At 39.5% G+C, this 25,327-nt stretch overlaps 1 protein-coding gene and 2 non-coding genes across 4 annotated transcripts; 1 reads left to right on the top strand and 2 right to left on the bottom strand.

Annotated features, from left to right (window-relative positions):
• Window positions 1-328: 328 nt before the first annotated feature.
• Window positions 329-401, bottom strand: trnak-cuu (transfer RNA lysine (anticodon CUU)). The gene has a single exon. It is a non-coding gene; the product is annotated as a tRNA-Lys (tRNA).
• A 572-nt stretch (window positions 402-973) lies between these two features.
• trnak-cuu (transfer RNA lysine (anticodon CUU)) lies at window positions 974-1,046 on the top strand. The gene has a single exon. It is a non-coding gene; the product is annotated as a tRNA-Lys (tRNA).
• A 1,429-nt stretch (window positions 1,047-2,475) lies between these two features.
• Window positions 2,476-24,027, bottom strand: copz2 (COPI coat complex subunit zeta 2). 2 transcript variants are annotated; one of them, XM_073493627.1, is made up of 10 exons: window positions 23,934-24,027; window positions 18,001-18,069; window positions 16,103-16,187; window positions 15,052-15,143; window positions 12,840-12,895; window positions 10,724-10,801; window positions 10,390-10,441; window positions 9,432-9,470; window positions 7,308-7,340; window positions 2,476-3,811 (listed from the first exon to the last, which is right to left on the bottom strand). In XM_073493627.1, exons 1-10 carry the CDS (start codon window positions 23,949-23,951, stop codon window positions 3,764-3,766), a joined length of 570 nt encoding a protein of 189 aa, XP_073349728.1. In that variant the 5' UTR covers window positions 23,952-24,027; the 3' UTR covers window positions 2,476-3,763. The 2 variants fall into 2 exon arrangements, with proteins under 2 accessions (XP_073349728.1, XP_073349729.1); XM_073493628.1 differs by lacking the exon at window positions 7,308-7,340.
• Window positions 24,028-25,327: the final 1,300 nt, after the last annotated feature.

Raw genomic sequence — 25,327 nt, forward strand, 5'->3', positions numbered from 1 at the left:
CCAGAGGGAGACATGAAAGCCTCCCTCCTCAATTCTGCAAAAATCAAATCTATCTATCTATCTATCTATCTATCTATCTATCTATCTATCTATCTATCTATCTATCTATCTATCTGTAGGACAGAAGGATGATGGGTTGTGTATTTTCATGCTGAAAAAGAAAGGAGAGGCTGTTACACTGGTTTCCAGCAGTGTAATGCAGATACTATGATGCATCCATTACCTACATGACTCAATGTCCTATAGTCAAACAGCTTCATATTAAATCCACTTTTACAGCACAATCGTGTGCTAGTTGTAGATTTACTGACCTTTAATCAAAAGCCTTCGCCCAACGTGGGGCTCGAACCCACGACCCTGAGATTAAGAGTCTCATGCTCTACCGACTGAGCTAGCCGGGCGTGGACAGTGCCATCTGGTGGTCAAATACATTTCTCAAGGTGCTTTCTGTGGTATTTGTTTAATATAGAGAGAATACGACCTGTACAATATCAAACAAACAATGGCTCACAACTTCGCTTGTCATGGTCATTGTCATTGCAGTTGAAGTGCAGCAGTAACTAAAAACATGAATGCCTTCCTACCATCAGTCAATGAAATGTAGCTTTACACAGTGCGTCAGTTTTTAAAAAGTCAGCCTGATCACATGTAGTTTAACCCGTCCTGCACTGGCTCTGCGCCGTTTCCAAACTATTTTTGACTCACTCTTGGATGGATGGATATGAATTGACAGAATATAAATGGAGGACTCATTGGAGAGCAGAAGGACAGCTTGAGATGAGTGTGTGGACTGCAGGGAAACAAACTCGGGCTCTTGTACTGAACACGTTTATTTTCACCATTTTCTTTAAACAAGCAAAGTTGTGAGCCATTGTTTGTTTGATATTGTACAGGTCGTATTCTCTCTATCTACCCTAAATCCCACAGAAAGCATCCTGAGACATGTATTTGACCACCAGGTGGCACTGTGCACGCCCGGCTAGCTCAGTCGGTAGAGCATGAGACTCTTAATCTCAGGGTCGTGGGTTCGAGCCCCACGTTGGGCGAAGACTTTTGATTCCCGACAGTGGATGATGAGATTGGACTTTGAACAGACGTTCCTGAGCCAAGTATGCATATGTTGCCTGACAAATATGTATTCAGTGTTGGGCAAGTTATTTTAAAAAAATGCAATATATCAAATATTACTCGTTACCTTAATTTTAAAGTAGTTAATTATGTTACAATATTACTGTCTGCCTAGAGTAATATATTACTTTACACTACATTACACTACTTTTTAGTTACTTTCAACAAAATGCCCAAATAACCTGTATAGAACAATGAAGTAGTTGAGATGTTTTTAAATAGGCCTAAATGAATGTCCTTGGACACAGGGATGAGCAGGCAGACAGAGGATCACAGTCTGATGTATTATGAGATAGGAATAAATATTTTTAATTGTAGGCTTAGTCATATGAAACACAACAGACCTATACCTTCTATAATGTAGCCTTTAATGACATGACAAGACAAAAATCTCTTTTTCTGTCTTTTTATTTTAGTCCACAGAACAGGGAATGCATGGACATATGTGATTCAAGAATGTAAATTAAAGTGTGCTCGGAGGATCAGACTTCATCATTAGGCTCATTTCAGCCACACAGAGACTGAACAAAGAACTTATAGCTCAGCTGTATTAAACACACAGAGCCTATATTAATATGGTCATGTTGGTGTGGAGGGGTTCTGAAAAAAACAGCAATAAACTCTTCCCTCCGGTCGGTAACGTGGATTGTAACGCGTTACGTGACATAACTGTGGTAAAATATTACTGGAATATTATTAGTAACGCGTTATATTACTCTGTTAAAGACTCGCTAAAAGAAATAGGCGCGCGCGTGCACACACACACACACACACACAGGCGTATGTGTATATAAGCATATATTTATATGTAGATGTCAGCAATAAAGACTTTGTTGTAAAACAATTTTAACTGTGACTAAAGATGTACCTTTTCTTTATGATAATAATTGTTTATAGAATGATTTAAAAGTGTTAGTAATAAATAAGCTGAAGCCTCTGCTGTTTAAACCATTTCTCTCTCATTGATTTCATGCACTTCGGGACGCTTTGTGATCCCTTGTGAGAGCGTGAGGCAGCTGACCAATCACATTATTCGGAAATAAAACCAGAACGAATCATTGGCTGGGCAGTACAGGCACGTGGGCCATGACGTCGCTTGTTTTCTACCAATAGGATCCCTAACCACACCCACGGCTCCAGGTTTCATTTATATAGCTCATGAATATTCATTAGGGTCGTCGATTTGAATCCTGATTGGATCTTAGACGCACAGAAGGCATGTGAATTCTACTGCTGACATTATGACTGTTTAATCAAGTTTGACCAAAAACTAAATTCACAAGTTTTGTCTGAGAATCAAATGAAAAAATAAGCACAAAAATGATGAATAAATTCAGGAGTAAGACATTTTGTATCCAGGACAAATATACAGTTTTATTATCAGCCTCACAAATGGACAGAGAAAATGCCCTATATCAGACAAAATGGCAGTTTGTTTCACAACTTCCAAATGTAAACAAAATAAGTAATTTGTCTTTGGCTTTTTTCATCTATTCAGCTAAGAAAATATTTCATTTCTATTAACATATGTAACTCTCAGAAAATAGGCTTTATTCTTTTTAACTCTGGCCACAAAATCATGAGCTGTGTTCCATTTTCTCTAAGGTCCCTCTGATTCTAAAGAGAAAGTTTATGTGCAGATATTCATTTTCCTTCATCAGGGAATTCCATTTTAAGGGTAAATGTGTTTTGCTGACAGTGAAACAGTAACATATTACCTCTAACACACAGTGCTCACATTAGTTTAGTGTCACAAAGCTTCAATGCGTTCTCTTACAGGCTCATAAGCTTTACAAAACACATTTATGGCGTTTACGGAGCACAAAACAACAAACTTTATCAAACTGAACTGTTCAGTGCACAATTGATGCCAGAGCCTTGCTAAGTGACATTGTTGAAATCATTTATCTTGAGTGACACTCAGCTTTTGACTGTGAATTTGCAGATATCTGCTGCAGTAGTGTGTCTGTGTGTGTTTGATCTTATTTTCCAGATCATCCTAAGATTGATATGATTGTTTAGGTAAAATACCGTCCCTACTTACTCACACACATTTAACAGGACACACCACTGAAAAAGATTTTTCTAGAATTACTAGCCTATGTAACATTTTGGGAGAAGAGGTCTTCATGTATAAAACATTATCATTTTAACATTGTTCACACCAACAGTTTGCTTAACAGCAAAACAACAAATATATCCTACTCTGCTCTCAGCGAATGAGTGGAAGATCCTGCTCCACCAAAATAAAAGTAACAGATCATTGATTGCTAATCAGGTTTCCAGTATTTTCATTGATCAGTTTAGTACCTTTCCAGTCTCATACAGAAGAGACTGGAGTGGCACTTTTCCTTTCATTTTCTGGTGTCACTTGGCCAGATCAATGATATCTCTATATGAATGTGGACTACCGTCACTCTCAAAGCAAATAAATTAATTACATGTCAAACACAATGTAACAAAATGCCATCACACATAGAAACAAAATCCTATTCCTGGCTAGTTAATTGCTATATAAAGCAGCCCATTTCCCAACAGGCTTGTGCCGGCCTTCCCTTTAGTGTGTTACTATAAAAAATAGCTTTGGGACTAGAAACAACTCTCTCTTGAGAATTCTACTTTTGTCTGGTCCAAGTCATTTCAGTATGGACCATTTGATCTGCTCCTTGGCCGACTGCAGAACCTGGAAAACATAAAGGAAGAGCACAAAAACATATGGAATATGATGCAGCATGATGTAATGAAGTAGAGACAGGCAATCCAGAATAAGTCAAAACATTAAAAATACATAAACTCAATAAATATGTAAAATAATAAAGTTAAATATAATCTAGAGAAGACTTTCTTGAAGACATTGCATGTATGTATAAACAGTATACAGCTCAATAAGGTCTATAGTGCATGATTAACTGTAAATAGTCTGTACTGTACAGAGCTGAGTTATGCTATGGGACTGAATAGGCCTACACCATAAGTTTTAATGCCTCACATAACTCATAATAACTCAGGGACTGTGCATGTCACCTTATGTACAGTAGGTGTGTCACAGTGAATGGAGTTTCTACTGTATCCAGGCACTGTGTTGTTTATATATATATATATTCATATATATAGATATACAAATAATTCTGTTAAATATACAATGGTACTCAGTGGGACTCATAGAAGATCTTGGTATTACCTCATTAGCTGCACATATCATCACTATTATACACTATACACTATATATACACTATAGCACTATAGTCTCTATTCATTATACAATTAACTAATAAAAACCTGTTTTTTGTTTTTGCACAATTTCATGCTCAGCTCAACTGATGGAAAAACAGAAATATGTTTTTTTCTGTTATATTAATTTTGACGATACAACTCCATGTTTGGAGTCACTGAAGTCATTTTCTGTTTAAATCCATCAAGAACTTGTACACAGCTGCAGTACCGACTTTCAACCACTAGAGGTCAGACTGAGCACATGAACAGGAAACAGGGACACTATGTGGAGCTTCATGCCACCAGTTGAAGGAATTTAACAAACCAAGTCACCAGAATAAGTCACCAGAATAAATGTTGGCAGTGTACGTTTCTGTAGATGCAACTTTAATTTTCTTTAGCTTCAGTTTTATATTTTATGTTGTGACAATGCTGTGCCTATGCTCTGGTTAGGTTTAGGCAAACAAACCACTTGGTTAGGGTTAAAAAAACATCATGTTCTGCCTTAAAATACCTGGTTTTGTCGCCACAAACACAGCTGTAAAATGTCCCGAGGTCTCCTTAAAAAAATCCAGTGGTAACACTGGCTTGGCAGCCTTCTTGTCTACCTCTAACTCCACCACCACCCCCCTCACCTCCAAACATAAAAGTCAGGTCATAAACATGTAATGTGAGCGTGATATGACACGTTTTGTATGGTTTGCATGACATACAAATGTGAACCTCCAGTGGTTTACAGATAGGTTAACTGCCAACATTTGATACTGGTGACTAGACTGAGCTCAGCAGTGATAAGAATTATTAGATCTATCACTAGTTGTTCCATTATCAGACAAAGAAAATATTTCACTTTTGTAAAATACCATAAAACACAGGACTGCATCTGCTGTGAGTAATTACTATTGAGATACAACATATATTCGGGGGATGGGACCCTCTCTCTCTCTCTTTCTGTGATCATTACTAAGTTTACACTGTTTGTGTATCCCTCAATCCCTCAACCTCGATCAAGACTTTGTGCCAGCACTGAGGCTGTTGTTCCTCATTTTAACAGCAGGGGGCACATGGAGCTCAAGTAATATTCACTGCAGAAGTGGGATCCTGGGGAATGCAGTCATATCAGGCCCATACAGCGTTCTACTGATGCTTTTATGTGTATGTTTGAATTTAATAAGTATTGTGCAGATCTGTGTAATGTCACACTACTGTAAACTGCACTTTACACTGCAGTATCAGAACTGTTAACTCTGTGAGCCATTTAGTTTGAAGGTAAACTTTTGCTCTTTCTCAAAATAAAAGACCCAGGGCTTGAACTTGCAGTTCACGCTGAGATACGAGTGACTAAGCGGCATTGATCAACACCAGTGGTGCGATGTTACTAAGCAGATTTAGTTGTACTTTCTTTGAGTATTTTTGATTTTATCCTACCTTCTACGTCTCCTCCACTACCATGAAAGAACAATTATACTTTGTACTCCACTATCTGACAGCTTTAAAGTAGTTTTATAGATTAAAAGGGGCACTATGTAGTTTTGGAGAAGGAATTCAAACTCAGAATTTTGATATGTACAATATTAATGAGGTATTATTACCTCATTAACATTATAAATATAAAAAAATCAGAAATATTAATTTTTTCCTTAAGTGAATAAACAAGCTGTTGTCAGAGGAAAATAAGGTCCCAGAACACTGTTTGAAGCTAGAAAGGTGGCAGGGTCCGCCACATATAAACAAAGTAAACTGTGTTGTCCTTAAGATCCGTCTGTTTATTCAGTCATGAAAACAAAGAGTTTGTTTGGGCATTAATAAATCAGCCAGTGAAGATATTTCTCTTCTCATCAACATTTCTTCACCAAAAACTACAGTGCTCCTTTAACATTTCACATTCAAAACCAACAATATGATTCACTCAAAACATATAATGCAGTGTAAAAACTAAGTGTTAAAAACAAATCCATTTTTCTGCAGTATGAGTACTTTTACTACTGAGACTTGAAACAGTTCTGCTCATAATACTTACATACTTCCCATAAACTGACATTCAGGTTACAGTTTGGGTTTTATTGCAGGATTTACCTTGTACCGTAGTATTTTGCATTGTTGCTACTTTTACTTAAGTTAAAAGTTCTGAATATTAACTCCACCTCTGATCAACAAACCTCCACTGTGTCTTAGTCACAGGTGTAATGTTCCTGTTCTGTCCATCTAGTTCTCCCTCTGGCTCCTGACCATCATTTTTCCTTGCTGACAAGGTCTAATAATGTGCTTTCATATTTAATTTCACTTTCATTAATGTACTTTCATATTTGCCACTGTGTGAACTCATCCATATTATAAACCCTGTTTGTCTGTAAGGCAGTGCCTCTTTCTAGGATGGGTGACATTCAAGGGTACTTATGTCGCCTGGGAGGATGCACAGCCTTCAAGATTTAAACCAGGTCACAAAGGACTTTTGTTCTCAGTTCACAGATTACATTAAAGACTGTGTCCACACACTGGATAACATGAACATTTATTACTCCACATGTGATGTTTTGGGCTCAGATGCAGACACACACCGTACAAGTCCCTGTTCAGAGGGGACACCTGACAGATCATGTGACTAATGAATAATATGATGTGTTTTTTATTTACCTGATGATCTTCTTATGGTGTATTTAGGTTGTACAGATACAGCAAATATTTCTTATATTTGTAGGGTTTAGAATTTGAATGCATTTCCTGTATTATTGTAGTCACATGACCTGTCAGGTGACATGTATACCAACATAGATGTGGAAAAAAGTGCAATTCCAAATCCACACCTGACCTTTACGAATGTCAAGAACATTTGACATACAGTGTCAGTCCAGTATTGACTTAATAATGTCATCGTAGAGTGCAATCCCAGTGTGTGGTGTGCAGTAACACAATGTAATGAGCTTTGTAGTGCAGTGTAGAGTTGTTAGAAATTAGTAGAGACTTACGTTAGTGGTGAGAGCCAGTTTCTCTGTTATGTGCTGTCAGGGTTAAAGCAACAGATAAAGAACCGCTTAGAGCATGAGTACACACACACACACACACACACTTCTACAAGCAAGCCCAGAGACATGTCCATGCACATGTTCATTCCTGCACACAAGCAGGAAGACATAAGAGCAGCTAAAGACAGAAGAATGCATATCAGGAAACACTCAATAAAGGAAATGACTGCTATAAAAAACTCTGAAATAATGATGGAATGACGGAATGCTACTAAAACAGATCTGATCAGCAACACAGTTTTGTATGCTTCCAGTTCTTAGAGAGCTTCAGTGCTTTAGAGGAAGTTAATCCAACTATCCATTTATTTATCCATCAATCCATTCATTCACAGTTGAGCCTATTAGTGCTGTCCGGTGCTTTGGAAATAAAGTCAAGCTGGCTGCTACCTTAGCATGCACGGTGAGCTAAAGCGTTAGAATGCAGGCTTGTGAATTTGCAGACAGATGTCAAACTGCTACCAATCACTCTGTCAGAGAACAATCAGCTTTCTGCCATGAGGTCAGTGTGTTTCTCTGATTAAAGATAACCTGCGGGAGCTGAACTCGGTTACACTAGAAGCTAATGGTATCAGAGAGAAGCAGCTGAAAGACTCACATGTTAATAACATGCAGTGCAAGCAGCCAGCATGTCTAAGTATCATGTGTATGTATAATCTGCATACATATCTGTGAATTTAATTTTCTAATGCAGTAAAACAATTTAGTTTGTTCCATTTCTGCTTTTGTCTTTTAACTTCCAGTCCACATCGCAAGCAATACCAAACACATTTCTCTGATCTGATCAGGACACACGACCTTCTCAGAATTGTGAAGGTCATGTGGCTGGACACTACATGGGATGGGGACACTTATTTGGTTTCTTGCTGAGAGTTAGATGAGAAGATTGTTACCATTCTCAGATTGGTGTACAGTATAAATGTAGCTGGAGCTAATAGCCAGTTAGCTTAGCTCAACACAAAGACTGGAAACAGGGGGGAACTGTTAGCCTGGCTCTGTCCAAAAGTTTTAGCTCACTACTTTGGACAAAACCCCCTTCTGCTTGTGAAACCACGAGTTGTTGTTTTATCATTGACCGTTTAAATGCCACTTCTGGGTCTGAAAAGTAAAGCCAATGCAGAAGGGCCTTAAACCTGCACTTTTTTTCTAAAAGCCAGTAGGTGGGGACACCACACAGCAGCGGGGTGCTATCTTCTTATTCAAGAAGATCTGGTCTGGTGTTATTAGTCTGGCTAGTTATTGATTAAGGTCACACATTACAGTGTGTTCACCGGTGTTGGGGTGTTCTACTACATGTGTGAAAACAGTAGTATAAAGCCTGAAGTGGCTCCAGAGGAAGCTGCATGTCAACTGATAAATTGCCTCAAGTGATGTCACTCTGTGGTTAAGTTGCATTGTGGGTAATGTAGGCTCCAGGTTTTGAACAGGAAGCGCGTGGAATCAAAAGGTGATCTCTCTGTTCTGCTGTATCAATTCTGATCATTTTCTGTCCGTAATGAGTCCAACAGTGTTAGAGGAGAGTAATGTTAGACCAGTGGACTGCTTTGCAAAACCTGGAGCCTACATTACCCACAATGCAACTTAGCCACTGAGTGACATCACTGGACGATATTCATTAGATTACATGCAGCTTCATCTACTTTTTTCACACATGCAGTAGTATTCCCCTCAACCTGTAAACACACTTTGTTTTGGTGGAGTTACCCTTTAAAGAAAGTCTCTCCTTCTCCTCTCGGTCAGTTTTTAACATTGTATGTTATTTCGTTACTTTTCTTTTAGACTTATGTCTGCTGACGTGCCTGTGTAAGGTGATCACAAACTGCAAATGTCCAACAATGCAACACATTCCCCACTTTTGCCACAGACAACAAGCTAAAAGACAAAATATTACAGCTGACATTGTTCCCGGGAAACATACGGTGCATTAATCATTGTTCTCTACAATATGTGTGGCCCAATTTGTGTGTGTGCATTTGTGTATCTGCATGCATGTGTATGTGGACTTATTTTTTGAGCATTTTGATGCACATATGTACACCTTGGTCAGTATTGTGTGTATGGGTGTGTTACCTGGGCCACGCTCTGTTCAGATAATGGGTTTTCATCCGCCTGTAAAACAAAAACGTCATCATTCTGTGTACGAGACAAAATACGTTTCACATGCAACACGCTTCATACACACACACACACACACATATTACAAAAGCAGGACACTGCAAACACCATTAGATCTTTAGGAACTTCATGACATACTGTGGATCAGTGACATTCAAAGCGTGTTGGTTAACAGCTCAGCCAATCACAACCCATATTAGACTTTATAGCCATGCTAGTTGTGGGTTCTAGGGTCACTGGTCTGTCAGTCAGTCCACCACTTTGATCCAAATTGAAACGTCTCAACAGCTATCTGAGGAATTGTCCTGATATTTTGCATTTTGACTTTGGTGATCCTCTGACCTTTCCTTAAGTGACACTAGCAGGTTAAAGCTTTAAAATGTAAAAAGAAAATGTCAGCCTTATTCTCACTCACTCTGTTAGTCTGCATGCTCTCTCACCATGGATTACCTCATCCCTCCTTCATCCCCTCACTGTCCTTAGCTCTCTCTCTCATTCATTCATTCATTCTGTCTCTCAACTATCTTTATCCTCCTCTCTCCCTCTCCCTCACCCTCTTGTCTGTCTGTCTGTCTGGTTGTCTACAGCAGCTGGCTCTTGTCTGTTTGTCCCTCTAGGTTACCAGTGATGTAATCAAACAGGACGAAGCCATAGGCTGGCTCTGACATTAGCTGACACCAATCAGAAGAAGAGAGACAGGAAGAGGGGGAGAAAGAAAGGTAAAGCAGGTAAGACTAGGCAAGAAGCTGATGAGGAAAGCTGTGGGAGGCTACAGTCTGAGTATGAACAGGCCAAACAGCTGATCTGATTTATTTAGAATGTCACATATTTTTTACTTTTGATTTTCCAATGATTCAGATCAATAAATTAATTGATAGGATTGGCATTTGGGAATGATAGACAGTCATTTTACCTTGTAGTTGACCTTCTGTAGCACCTGCTGGGGGTCACTCTCCAGAATCACCCTGGCAACAGGATAAAGCACCCAGTCAGGGCTACAGCACCGGCACCACTGGGAGTATTTATGACATTATTCTCTGACCTATTATAGACTGAACAATTATTTAAAAAATTCTATAACATATTAATCAACATTAAGATTAATGTTAATCTAGCTCATCTGTAAGCTAGTTTGAATCTACAGACCACTGATGCAAGGTTTTTACAATGTGTTTGAACTGCAGTTGATTCTTTGTAGTTCTTTGATCTCAACCTCTAAGTAGCTGCAAACTCTATTTCTCTCTCACCCTCCATCAATGATTTCATCCACAATCAGGAACACTCCTTCCATGTTGTCCAGTAAACACCTACGCTCCACATTTTTCCTGCAGAAAGAACACAACAGTTAGCCCCATCCAGTCCAAAATACTTGTGACCCTCTCGAATACCATATACTGTACACTTTCAACATTTTTGATTATTCTCCCCAAAACACAATTTCCAGCCTGTCCTCAAAAAAATATATAGGTCGACTGTGAAAGCAGCTTATTACAGCCCACAGTTACGTTTCTTGTTAGGCGCCAACCTCTAGTGGCTGTAGTAGTAATTAGGAGGAAGTCAGGCGAAGCAGAGTCAAGAGCGACAGGTCTGTATAGGGAGGAGCGTGGGGTGGATGGTCGGGTGAAATAAGCACAGAACCTTTATCTAGTAGACTGCTGTTAGTGTCCAGTGTCAGACCAAAAGTCAATTCAGAGTCATTTTAACTTGTTAATGTAGTTACACTATGTCACGTACAAACTGTAACTTAAACTTGCAATAGACAACTCTTTTGCTTTGACATTAATCATTCTGAAGTAAATACTGATGTCACAGTGTGATATCTGTCCATAGAAAAAAGACATTATCAGTGTGTAGAGTGGTTCCCTATAAACCTCACTCTCACCATGCTAGTCAGGCTGCCACCGGGCTAGTTTTGTCTATTTCCGCTTTAAGTTAGGTACGTAACGTATACACGTTTGTAACTTAAGTTACTCATTTTAACTCAAACCACAATGTTTTCCTCAACATAACCATGTAGTTTTCTCTAAACTTAACCAAACTGCAACCGTACGATGAATGTCCGTCATCCCTGTCACTGATACGTTGCAGTTGTTACGTTGTTTTAGGAACAGTGACATACGTTGTTCTGGGAGTCACTGGCATTGATTTAGCGGAACATTTGTACATTTTGGGGGACAGTTATTGGCTTCTTGTCCTGAATTAGATGAGAGGAGCCAGGACATGGTTAGCTTAGCATAAAGACTTGAAGCAGAGGGAAAAAGCTAGCCTGGCCAGCCCTACGGAACAGAAAGACATGAGAGTGGTTTAAATCTGTTCTCTCCTATCGCACTCTCAGATAGAAAAGGACGAATTCCTAAAATGTCAAACTGTCCATTTAATATCACAGTCCATTCATCATGTCCTCCATGGAATAAAAAATATTTTTTGAGATTCTAATTTAACAGGTCTAATTAGCGGGACACACCTACATGTAATGCCCTTTAATTAATCAAGGAGTATGGTTTAGACCTGCTCAACTTGGAAAGTGTCATGAGATGACTTTTGTTGTAAACCGGCGCTTTACAAATAAAGATTGATTGATTGATACATGGAAAACATTTATTATGAAAGTGAATGAGGAGATTATTCAACAGCTTCGACTTCACACTGTCACACTGAAATCTAGACATTTACATACTGCACCGTGCAAACCTAATATCATTCATACTGTATAATGATATAATCTCTTCATGTCTCTGTCGCTCACACTCTGCATTACTACTGCATCGGTTCCCATAGCAACCACATCAGCTGCTGTTTGGCTGTTAATGTTGCAGTCAACAGTGAGGGATCCTGGTGTGCGACGCACACATACACACAGACGGCTATGCAAACTAAGCTCGGTGCTTTCGAAAATGTTGAATAAACATCTAAAAATGAGGACGAGGTGTCATTGTGTCGTCATTCAGCTGCCTTGTTTGTCAAACATAATTTCTCTAATTATATCATGATTGTGTTCCAGGTAGAACATACACACTGCTACAGAGACTCATTATCTCCCTGAGAGGCTCTGGAGGAAGGATGGCAGCGTGAGTGTGGAGATTACCACTGATGGTGCTGAGGCTACGTGCATGAGAATGCTTTAATATCATGATAGCGTGTGCATGGAGAACTGTCACTCCAGCAACATAACTGAAGCTGTCAGACACCAAAGAGCATTTTTCATCTAGAAGCACTCTGGAAAGCAAGATTGGCAATTTCTGTGAACAGGCTGTCCTATTTTTTGTCCTTTGTTGTACTTGTCAGATGCAAAATATCAGGAATGTATCAGCTAAGTAGTTTAATCACTCATAACTTTTGTTAAGACCCGATGAAAGCACGTACCTGAGGATCTGACTGAGGGACTCAAACAGGCAGTTCAGCACTGACATCAGCATCAGCTAGAGAGAAACAGAGACAAGAGAACAATTTTGAGTTAATAGTGCTTGATTTTAAAGGTGTAACACTCAGTTTATTTATGGCCATGTGGGTGCAAAGCTGAAGAGCAACCTAAAAGAAACTTCCTATAAACACATCCAGACAGACCCAGCAAAACATCTGCATTCATTAGGAGTCACGTGTGTCTCTCCTTTCAGCTCTACTTTGGTCTCCACCAACTCCTGATGGAAATATCTGTATATACAATAATAATAATAATAATAATAATAATAATAATAATAATAATGATAATGATATATTAATGGTGCCTTTTTAGTTGCTAATTGCTCCAATATGTTTACCAGCTAAGCTCAACAGCTGTGCCTGTCTGCTGTGTGTGCTGTGCAGGTGTGTATCAGAGTTTTTAGGTGAAAACAGCTACATTTAAAAATTTGGTGATGGTGAAGCTGCTAAGGAGTGTTTTTGCATCAAGTCTAGAGAAGACTGAGCACTTTCCTCTACTTAAAGTCACATTTTCAATCCCCTTAATCTCATGCAGGAAGAACTCGATCTCTTACGGCTCACACTGGGGAAATCTGGAATAATGACACCTTTAAGATTCTCAGGCAGCCTTTCGATTGCCTTTGGCTGTATAAATGCTACCTGTACAAAGCCCCTTAATTAATCCTTAATTTACCCCGAAAACACACAAAGCCCCTTCATCTAAATCAGGCAGTCTTCCATGGCAAAGAGAGATTCTAAAAGGTGACATCTAAACCACAGAAAAACTGAATTTAAAAAAGAACGTAATCACCAAATTGAGTTGATTTTAAGGGGTTCATTACTTTGCCCTTAATTTAGACATTAATTTAAAATACTTACGCATTATTTACCAATTTGTGGTGTAATTAAGGTCGTAACTTTACTGTAGGTTACAGGTGAAAATAATGTTATTCCAAGGCGTTCTTATTCTGTATTCAGGTATTTAATAGGTTCAGGGATAAATAACTATAAATTAAAGGTTTTCTGCCTCGATCATGGATGTTCTTTTTAACACCTAAAAACTCCTCAAATATTAAAAAATTAAATCTTAGGTACACCTTAATTTGGACCTTTGTTTTAAAAGGAAAAGTTCACCCAAAAATGATAATCCAGTCATTATCTCCTCCCCCCATGCTGATGGAAAGTTGCTTCACAGCAAACCAGCATTGCAGCATTCTCCTAAACAACTGAAGTAGCTGCAGACTTGTTTTAAAATCTTAAACGATGAAAAACAAACAAAAAGAAAACATTTATTGGCTCCATACAGCTCTCTGCAGTATCATTGTGTCCAGAAGCCAAGAGATCCAAAATGGAAGATTGCAGCATTTAAAAGGGTGTAAATGAGGTTTTTTAAAATCAATCTGGGATCTTAGAGGTTCTGGAAACATAGCCCCAGCTACTTCAGTACTTTAGGAGAATTAGGGCTGCACAATGTATCGCTCCAACATCGACATTGCAATGTGCACGTGCACTGTAACATCGCAGGACATGCAATGTCAAGTTAGGCAAATAAACTCAGCTCTCTCACATTTGGGCTGTATTTTCTTTGGCCCAATCAAACTGAACGTTAAGATTACAACACCTGATAAATGTTAAAAATGTTGCCACTCAGTAGTTTTTCTGCCACTCAGTGGTTGTAACCATGTGGATTTCTGGCTACTGCGACATCACATGCCTAGTCTCTATTGAGCTATTCAAGTTATCTGGTGAACGTTTCTCTATCGCAATATAATCGCAGAAAACCAAAATATTGCAATATTAGGTTTTTTTAAATATCGTGCAGCCCTGAGGAGAACGCTGCAACGCTGTTGGGGGAGGAGAGTATGACAAAACTTTCCTAATTTGGTGAATTTATCCTTTACACTAGTGGCTTTTATGCAGAACTCATACATTTGGTCAATTTTAAGGTTTTTTTAATCCTTAAAATTGTTTAATCCACCACTGAGAATCATCCAACAAATAAATTTCTGACAGTTTTAGTTTCTCTGAAAACTACAGTGACCATCTGTTTTAGGAAATTGCTGAGCCTTTTGTAAAAATTCTCCAGATGAGCATGATCCCTCCAACGCTTGTGAAAGTGCCTAAAATCATATTAATTTCCTTTTTTTATTTAAAAAAATATTTAAATTCAGCCAACCTCGTTCTCCTGAGCACTTCCCACCACGTAGAAGAAGAGATCTATACTGCTCTTATAGACAATGGTCATGCCCTCCAGAAAAGCTATCTCATCTGCAGAGAAAAGAAGGGGAGAGGGGTGAGCTGGGGATATAAAGCTCTTCAACAACAGAATCCAAAAGTATATTTAACAACAGCCGATTAAAATATGTTTATTCAGGGAGGCTAAGGAAGGAAAGGAAAAAAATATGGAAAAGCAAATGAGCAGAAAAGAGAAAAAGATCTTAAAAAGACAGATAGAGAGAGGGATGAATGAGGAAGGAAAAAGGAAGCTAAGAAAGAGAAGAGTCAACAGAGAAGAACAAGGAGGTGGGTAAAGAAAGGAAAAGCAATATGATAGGAGAGAAGAAAAAGAAAAAAGAAGATGGAAACTTTACAGAGAGGGATGAAGGAGATGAGGAAAAAGAAAGTGAGCAGAAGTTGTAAAATGAGGATGGAGAGAGAGAAGTAAGAGAGAGAATCAGAGGGAGTGAGGGGATGCTTTAAGGAAGGGAAGGGCATTACAAAGGGAGGATGAGGTGGGAGGGAGGGAGGGAGGGAGGGAGGGAGGGAGAGGGGATATAGCATGACATAGGAGAAGAAAGAGAAGAAAGAAGGGGAGAAAAGGAGGAATGAAGGAGGAGTTTTGAACAAAAGGAGGAATACACTGGTTGGGTGGTAACACAGAACGGGGGCAGAGACTCAGGTGTCAGCTGTGTGAAACTTCTACTTGTACTGAACATTACATTCACTCTGCAGCGCCACAAAGTGTTCATAATGTTCCTCTGAACAGAGACATAAATGTACTGTTGGTTTAAAAGTTAGTTGAGAATCCAAAAGTCACACTAACACAGAGCTGGCATGATTTGGCTCCATCAAAGAAACTAAAAAACGCCTTAGGCTGCTATCACATACGAGTAGACAGTGAATGTGTAACAGATGACACTGGAGACGTGTATAAGTGATGGGTACAATACACAGGGAGGGTCACATCCAGCAGACACAAGAACAGAAACAAACACAGAGGAACTCACTGTCTGCTTTGTGTGTCTTGTTGAAGACATTCTTCTCAAAGTTCTTCTGCTCCTTCATGGAGGGGTAGAGCTCAGGGTCATAGTACTGGAACAGACACAGGCAGTACATCAGGGCTGCAACTATCCATTATTTTCATTGACAATTATTATTTTTCCTTGATTCTTTGATCAGTTGTTTGGTCTATAAAAAGTCAGAAAATCGCTCAGTGTTTCCCGAAACCCAAGATGACGTACTCAAATGTCTTGTTTAGTCCACAACTCAAAGATATTCAGTCTACTGTCATAGAGGAGGAAAGAAACCAGGAAATATTCACACTTAAAAGGCTGTCAAACCAATTAATTGATAGTTGGTGATTAATTTAATAATTAAATAATTTAATAGATCGATTAATTGTTGCATGAATCAGTGAAAGACATTTTGCACAAACCTTGCTTGGTAAATGGTTTCTTTTCCCTTCTGTCTATTCTGTTAACATATAAGACCGCTATCAGTCTCACTAGCCCTTTTCAGACACAGCTACAGCGCTACATTGAAGGCTCGCCTCTACACCGCCTTAGTTTGATCACATTGAACCAAGCAGAGAGCTGCTCCAGTGGGTCATTTCATACAGCATGCTGGTGCTACAGAACCAAAAGAGTTGTGACGGTACACATCATGACGTTGAGATCTGTGTGTTTTTTTAATGTGTTTCCACCTGTAAATCCAAACATCTATCCACCAACTGTTTACAATCATATGGATGCTGTTGTAATGTGTTGTGATTGAGATCCTGACCCATCATGCATCGTAGAAAGTGACAAAGTTTTTTGCTCTAAATGACATCACATAATCAGTAAATAGCGGACCTTGTCTGGCTTTCACTCCTGCAGAGGGATGCTCTTTTTCGGGAGTAAGTTCACTGAATTCTCGGTCTGGAGGGCTGACTGTCGCAGTGACTTGTCCTCATTAAATTTGGTGATTTTTTTCTATATAATTGCCAGAGACAGTAACTACAACAACACAATAGTGGAAGGCGACAAAGACATGGTGAGTTAAGGTTTTTTGCTCTGAATCGCGTCACATAACCATTCAACTGCGGGAGCTGCCTGGCTCTGCTGCCGGGGACAGACGCCGTTTTTCATCTTTTCCACCTACAAATTCTGCATTTCTTTTCTCTTATAAGATGCTGAAGACACTACCTGCTACCACATTACTGTCGTTTTGTCCTGTAACGTTGCTTTGTGGGTTGAAGTGTGGGACATTTCTCTTTTATTTGATGAGTCAAGGATCTGTTTAGTTGATGGTGAGGAGGAATAATGGCGCAATATTCCCGCCTTGAAAAGGCAGTGTGACTGGGCAACTGTTTGCTGAATTTAAGGGAGCTCTACCAATATTACACATTCATGTCTGTTTAAGGGCAGTTGGGGAGTACTGCTGTGAATAAAGATTTATAAAGGGAGCTGCGTAAAGTCTGATAAAGAGCTTCAAATATTGTCACTTGAGTCAGCATCATTATGGCTGAAGAACACAAGAATGAAAAAAATCTGTGGGAATGGAGCACGAAAGCAGTAGACTTACCATCTGCTCAAGAGAACATTAGCCACTGGTAGCATAACATGCCTGAATTACCAACCAAACTGTTGCCCACTGAGTTGCATTGCGGGTAATGTAGGCGCCAGGTTTTGACAAGGAAGTAGGACCCATGGAATAAAAAATACTGTATCTCTGGTTCTGTTGTATCAGTTTTGATCCTTTTTTAAAAAAAAACTGTCCATCATGAGTGTGACAATGTTTTCAAAGTACAATACACAATGTGTTTTATATACTGTGGATGGTCTGCAGTATGAGCATTAAGACGTCGGTGATTTGAAGCTAAAGGGCTATATGTAACATCACAGGTATGGTCCTTTCACCTTACCTTGGACAGCAGTCTGTTGCCATCATTGTCAAGTATGAAAACAGCTTTCACTGTGTAGAGGGAAGGTTCCTGCAACAATAAACAGAAAGACGCTCTTGAATATTTTAGCTTTGCTGAGTCACCTCGAGGGAAACTTCATAATACCACAGCTACAGTCAAAGACACTCATCCCTCATCTGTCCAGTGTGTTGTATCGACCTTTCTTATCCAAATAATGACTGCGTTTCCAACAAAACCCTGCTTTACATTCTCTCTGGTGCACACTTTCACACACACCCAGTCCAACCACTGTATACATTTGACCCCAGGCTGCATTTACAGTTTGTTTGATCTCTGCAGAGTTTCATTCTGTTTCATCCAGGCTGGTGGAGAACTTTATTTTACAGATGTGGAAATGACCAAAAACACTGTCCGTCCTCCTGCACAGACTTCACTTATTCTTCCATCCATCCATTCTTTTGTCCCTGCGAAGAGTTTTCAGACCCGGGACAAAGTTCTGTTATGCACTGACTAGCATAGATTCACAGTCAGAGTGTATCACAGAACTTAGACCAGGACCTTAGAACATCCAGTGTCCAGTATTGGGAGGAGGAAGGAAGTGTGTTTGGATCAACCATCCATTGTTCCATCCTTAAAACGTGTGAAGTGTGAAAATGCTAACTGCTAGCTCTCCAGGTTACAGGACTCATTTCTGCACCATTCTACACACGCTGATATGAAAACTTAAGCTTGGGGTCATTTTGAAATGTCATAAAATTGTTCAACTTGTGGTAGTTTTTATTCATAATCATTTTTATTTATTCATTTTCAGTGCACTGTTTTTTTTCTGCATAATATCAGTATTGGCATTGGTCCCAAAAATCCAGGGACTGTCAGGCTCTAAGCTGATTGATCTGCACTTTTCAAAGTTTTGACATGTGGGCCCCTTTTTTGTTTGCTCTCATGCACACACAAGGACATACATGCACGCAAGCGAGCCTATTGGCAATGTAATATACTTTGCGGCCTCCTGCTTCATGCTATCTGCTGACCCACAGTTGGTGGCCGTGGCACAGCATCATAGGCAGCGGTGAAGAGAAATTCAAGCTAGCAAGCATGGATGTAAACACTGCATGACTTATAATTGCAAAAAGCTGACTTTGCTAATGTTGTGTGATGAAAGAAATGCACTCCACAAGTTTGTCAGACCTTTAAATCATGCAACACTGACTGTAAATATAACTTATTAATTTATAACTGTTGGTGAATGAGAAAACTCCACAGAGGTCATAACTGACACATACTGACGTACCCTCACATTTACATGATCATGCATTTCAATCTAGTCTCATGTCCGATATGTCGACCATATTCCATACATCCTGTTTTACTTTTCACTCTTAATAGTGTGTATAATAGCATGGTTTTTGTCAGTTGGGCCAGTTGTGCAACAGTTAGTGATATCTAACTTTAGTGACACATAGATCTGCACTTTGTAAACACTCCCTGGACGCTAACAGCTGGTGCAACCGGCTGCTGATCCCTGGCTCTGCCCTGTCTTCGGGGAGCAGCTCTTTACATAACATGATTGATGATGATGAACACACCTAGCCACGGAAACGACTTCCTTGAGATCGACAGCTTAATGGCTTTAATATAAATATAAAACCATATTTTAAACATCAGATAATTGAGAGGGCATTGCCCATTGTTAGAAGGTACGTGTTCTCTACACAGTGAAATGATTATAATAACTGATAATCATTTCATTAAATATAATGTAGTGCACATGTCCAACAACAGCCTCAGTCTCAATTAAAGTCACTCTGGATCAGCATGAAAGCTAAATGCCTCAAATGAAAAAATGGCTGTTAGGCTGAAACATAATGATTTTTTCTGGCGTGCTTGTTTAGAAGTAGGTCATGGAGTCAGACAAAACCAAAGGACCAATTTAGAAGTCTGGAGATGGTTTGCTAAAAACACCATCAAAGCCTCTTACAGTCTGAATTACTTTATGATTTTTACCACATTATGGAGACAATACACCAACAGGACATTTAGTTGATGCTGTGAGAGAGAGAGTGACAAACAGAAGCTTGGACCTGTTTCAGTGTTTCTAACAATGACAGTTGAAAATATCACATGTTGCAAAAAATAAAAGCCTTTCAGATCAACATTATGAAAACCAAACCAGATTACTAACAGTTCTTCTATTTTATCTTCTTTAAAACTAATTCAAGTCTAAATTTGGCACAGGCTTGAATGCAATGAAGAATACAACTAACCAATTTATGGCGCAAAACAGGAAGAAGCATCATTCTCACAGAGGGAATGGGGCACGACAAATGTCTTAAATGAGTTTGAGAATTATACTTTGTTTTCAGAAGTTAAATATGTAGCTAAATGTAATTTTCTGTTTGTTTTTTTAACAAATTGAGCAGACAAGATACAAACTACTGAGCTTTAGAAGTAGTGGTGCTGGTGGATTCTGTTCCCTTTGGAAAGAGTCAGGCTAAATGTTTCCACTCTTTATGCTAAGTGAAGCTGACTACTGTCTTAAATTCACTGGACAGATATGAGAGCGGTATCGGTCTTCTCATCTAACTCTCGGCAAAAAGTCAATAAATGTATTTCCCAAAATGTCAAACTACTGCTTTAATTTCGACAAACACTTCCTTTGCCACTTGATGCTAAATTTCTACTAGAGTAGTTTATTTTAATGTAAAATACAAGGACTAAAGGTGATTCATTCTGTGGCTCAACAGTTTTTCTGTGTTTGATTGGTCCTCCTGGATGGATTTTGTGAAAAACATGCAAATGAAAACAGTGTTTCGTACCAGATGACATGGAAAACACGAAAAACAGGAGAATCCTCACATCTGGGTCAAATCCAAATCTAGTAGGTGGATAAATGTGTTGCTCATTACACCGAGCACCACATGTGATGTGAGGTTTAAGATTTAAATAAACATTATTAACATATTTTATTCTCATTTTCAATTTTCTTGCTTCTGGATTGTTCGTGTACGACATCACTTTCTTTGTTTTATATTTTTCATTTCATTTCTTTTTTGTTTTGTGATTGATCACATTTTCTTTTCTTTTTTTGTTCGGGGGAGGTGTTTTTTTTCATTGTTTATTACTATGTCACTTTGCTTGTTGTCACTCACAGATGACATTTTGATTAAACAGCTGCCTGCAGCTTTAGCCACTGGCCTTTAAGAGTGGACATCTGTTGCTTAATGTCATCTCTGTGAGAGCTGCATATAATGAGATGCTTATGGAAATGTTCTGTCCCTGAGTACAAACCTTTTTATTTATAATCCACTGATAATGTCATTGATCTGAAGTCTGCAAAAAATAACCCCTTATGATGTCATGAGGATTATCTCGGCTTGAGCTGGAAAATAAAAATTACAAAAGAAATCCTACATAATAAAATTAAATCATTTTTTTCACTTCAAGAAACAAATGAAGCCTCTGAGTGTCTTTATGGAAAATGTAGTATTCTGTACTTTTTGTGCTATACTCCGGGAGTCTATCTCAGCTTCAAACATACAGATTTTTACTTGTAATGGTATATTTCTAAGCAATCAAAAAGCATCATGGATTACTTTCCATTCTGATGTAAATGACACCTGTAGAGAGACACAGAAAGGGGAGAGTGGGAAGGAGAGAGGAAAAAGACAGCAGGCAGATAGAAGTGAGGAGAGAGCTGAGAGCAGCAAAGCAGAACAAGGAAAGAGAGAATTTGAGACACATACGCCTGAATGTGAAAGAGACTGAGAGAGAGCAGTGGTGGAAGAAGGACTCAAATCTTTTACTTTATTAAAATAATGTTTAATGTAATTAAATGTAATGTAATATTTAAATGATGTAAAAATACTCCATGACATATAAAAGTCCAGTAGTGTTGGTCGAAACAAACACAAAAGTATCAAAGTATCAAAAGTAGTAGCACTTGTTAGTGTGCATATAACAGGCCTTAATCTATAATCACGTATCATATTTATAAGATGGTCATAAGGTTTGTATGTAAAAAAATGTTTTGTTAAGTAACAAGTTACTACAGTTTTCAGATGAATGTTGTGGAGGAAAACATAAGTATTTCTCTCTTAAACTTAGTGGACAAGAAGTAACATCATGGACATTCTCAAGCAGTGTACTTAAACAGAGGCGCCGCTGAGCCCCGCTTCCAATTGTGCCGAGCGGCCACTCACCATATTGTAAAAAAAACTTTTTGGGCGTATGCACCAGGCAGCAATTCTCACAGGACCGAATGGACACTATCTTTGGATTCATTATCAGAAGTGCTGAGGATAAATTGAGGAGTCTCACAGCCTGAGGAACGATGCTGCTCTGTAGTCTGGTGGTACGGCACTATCTTTTGTCCAGAGGGGCCGCCAGAATCGACAATAAATTAAAGTTCCTCGTAGTAGCTTTAAAGGTGCAATATGAAAACATTTGAATGCATCAACAGAATGTGAAAAAATAACAGTTTTGACGTTATTACAGGCTGTGTATTGTATTGCAGAAATATCCACTGAAATTAGCGTGCTAACCAAAGCTCCTGTGCTAGCCGTGTAAATACCAACACTCCTCTGGTTCCCAAGCTCCCAGTCTGCTAGCTAGCTGCACAGCTAACACAACTAACTAGCTATCGGCATCTATAGTTAGCAGCAGTTAGCAATTACTCTAGTGATACGCTGCCCCCTGTTTGTTTTGAGTATGAATTTGACAGGTGGCCAATTCTCACATATTACACCTTTAAAGACAATATCTTAATCAGATTTGTCTTTGTTTATTGTTGTTTGTCTTCTTGTAATATCTCTAAGTGAGTTCCTCTAAGTACCATCAAGTCAAACACATGTTCCTTCAAACTGTGCAGTACTTGAGTAAAATCACATAGTAATGTTACCTTCCACCATTAATGTTGGGTAGTTTTATTATCTATAACAAAGTGACACATTACAATATTTCCCACTCGTAGAAGTACTCAAGTAAAGTGCTTTAAGTACAGTGCTTGATTAAATGTATTTAGTTACTTTGTAGCACTGAGAAAGAGTGAGATAGAAATAATGAGACACTGACAGAGAGAGCTGGAGTTAATGTGAGGAAAGAGAGACAGAGAATAAAGAGTGGGGGAGAGGGAGAGGGAGAGGCTGAATGAACGGTGAGCAAGGCAAAAGAGAGAGAGAGAGGGATAGAGAGAGTGAGAGAGAGAGAGTGGGAGAGAGAGAGAGAGAGAGAGAGAACGGTGGACGTGGCACTACTCTGCTCTACACGTCAACCGATCCGCGCACATATGCTCAACACAAGCAGACATTTAAACACACGGACGTGCTTTGGTCTCAGCACACACTCACACACACACACACACACGCACGCACACACACTTCTTCTCCTGCCGTGTGATATAGACAGGATTGTGTCTGTACAAGTGATCCTGCAGAACCTGAAGCTTTGCCTCACACACTCCTGTCCTGTTGCGCTCTGCACCGGGCTCACTGTGGATAAGTGGATAACAGCTGTGGCTCAACCGGTCTATTGTAATGGAGTTAACTTAACACCCTGATAAGTTGTCGCTCTGTAACGAGCACACACAGTCGGGACTATTTTTACACGCTTAGAAGGAAAAAACTGTGGCTTTTTAAACGCGCAGTCGGCGTGTGAGACCCTGAGCTCGGATCGGGCCTGCGCGTCCACAATCATGACGGCCACAGTCCGGATCTCACTCACACTCATGAAATGAAGAAGAATTACAGCCCGTTTCACATTTATGAACAATCCGCAGCCAAGCCCCCCTCCTCCCTCCTCCTGCCCCCTCCACCACCGAAACTGCCATAATGCAACAAATGTCCCGAGCTGATATCAAACACTACATAAACTGTCGCGCACACGGCACCAAACGGACCGTGTCGGTCCACGAGCCGCTGGACGGCGGAGAGGCTTACCAGAGACGTGGAGTCCATCGCTGCCGCCGCCGCCGTGCTCGCTCGGTGTGTTGACGTGGACAGCTCTGAGCTGTCACACCGAGATCACTGCTGCTTTTTTTTTTTTTTTTTTTTTTTACGGAGCCGCCCGGGCGCGCTCCCGCTCCGCAGCATTCAAGCGGACAGCCACAGGAGTCTACAGCAGAGCGCGCTCCCGACACCCCTCCTCCTCTGCTTCTCTGCCCTTTCACAATAAAAGTCTTTGTGCTCCGCCAGAGGCTGGGATTTACAGTTTAGCAAGGTCTTTGTGCTGTATACAGTACAGTCTCAGACCGCTAGTCCAAATACTTCTACTTTGCATTTGTCTTCCAATCTAACCCAATTATTTTTTATTACCAATCATAATATCTTAAAGCAACATAATGTAACTTTTTCACATTAAACTACCAGCTTCAGAGTCATGTTGGTGGTACAGTGTGTTGTAACAGGGTGAATGGTGTCTCTGTCACTTGTTTCTGCTCTATGTAACTTCAGTGAGAGGGTAGGATCACAGCGTTACATACATGTTTACTTCAACATACAAGTGTTCAACACATCACAATGTTCTGATGTCATGAGTTTAGTTTATAGTTAGCACCTACATTATGTTTGATACCCTTTTTCCACTGGTCAAAAATCCCACTTAAACCTGCTAAGATCAGGCTTTTGTGTGCAGTGGGAATGTGTAAACTGCATTTACACCCAGGTCAACTGACTCTGCAGACACAGGTTTTTATCACCTTGGCTGGTTTTGATCTAAACATGAGAACCCGGTGAACACGCTAAATTCCATATTATCAACATCAGGTGGTGGCACATAAATAAGGAAGGAATTTGGGATGTGGTCTATTCAAAGATGTTTTATTACTAGACACTGTGTTGGAGGTGGAGCTGGACTTCCCAGCTATGAAATACCTGGACTGCCGACTGAGCCGGCTAACTTCCGGTCTAATGCCCAGCTAACCTAAATGGGGATAAAATAATTTAATAGTGTGGCTCCTTTAGACTTTCCAAATGTTATTGGAACGAATGGCTCAAATTATGACAGTGAAACGAGTCATTCGTAACGTGAAACGTAACGTCAGACAGTGACACACAATGTAACATATAAGATAAAAATCACAGAGGGGCTGCCTTACCTGCGGGAAGTGGGAATGGGGTCAATAGGGGATTTTTAGTGGGTGTACCCACATTTAAAAAACCTGTGTAGACCCACTAATTTTGGTGGAAATGCTGCATGATAAACTGTTCCACACCTGGGATTTGTTTTTACCACAGCGGTGAAACTGAAGCTGTGGGGGTGCAACTTCACACCAAATTCCAATTTCTATCTAATGTTGCTTTAACAATTTGATTAGTTGAATCTTTGAAAAATG

The sequence above is a fragment of the Pagrus major genome, chromosome 23, assembly GCF_040436345.1.
Source record: "Pagrus major chromosome 23, Pma_NU_1.0".
NCBI lineage: Eukaryota > Metazoa > Chordata > Actinopteri > Spariformes > Sparidae > Pagrus > Pagrus major.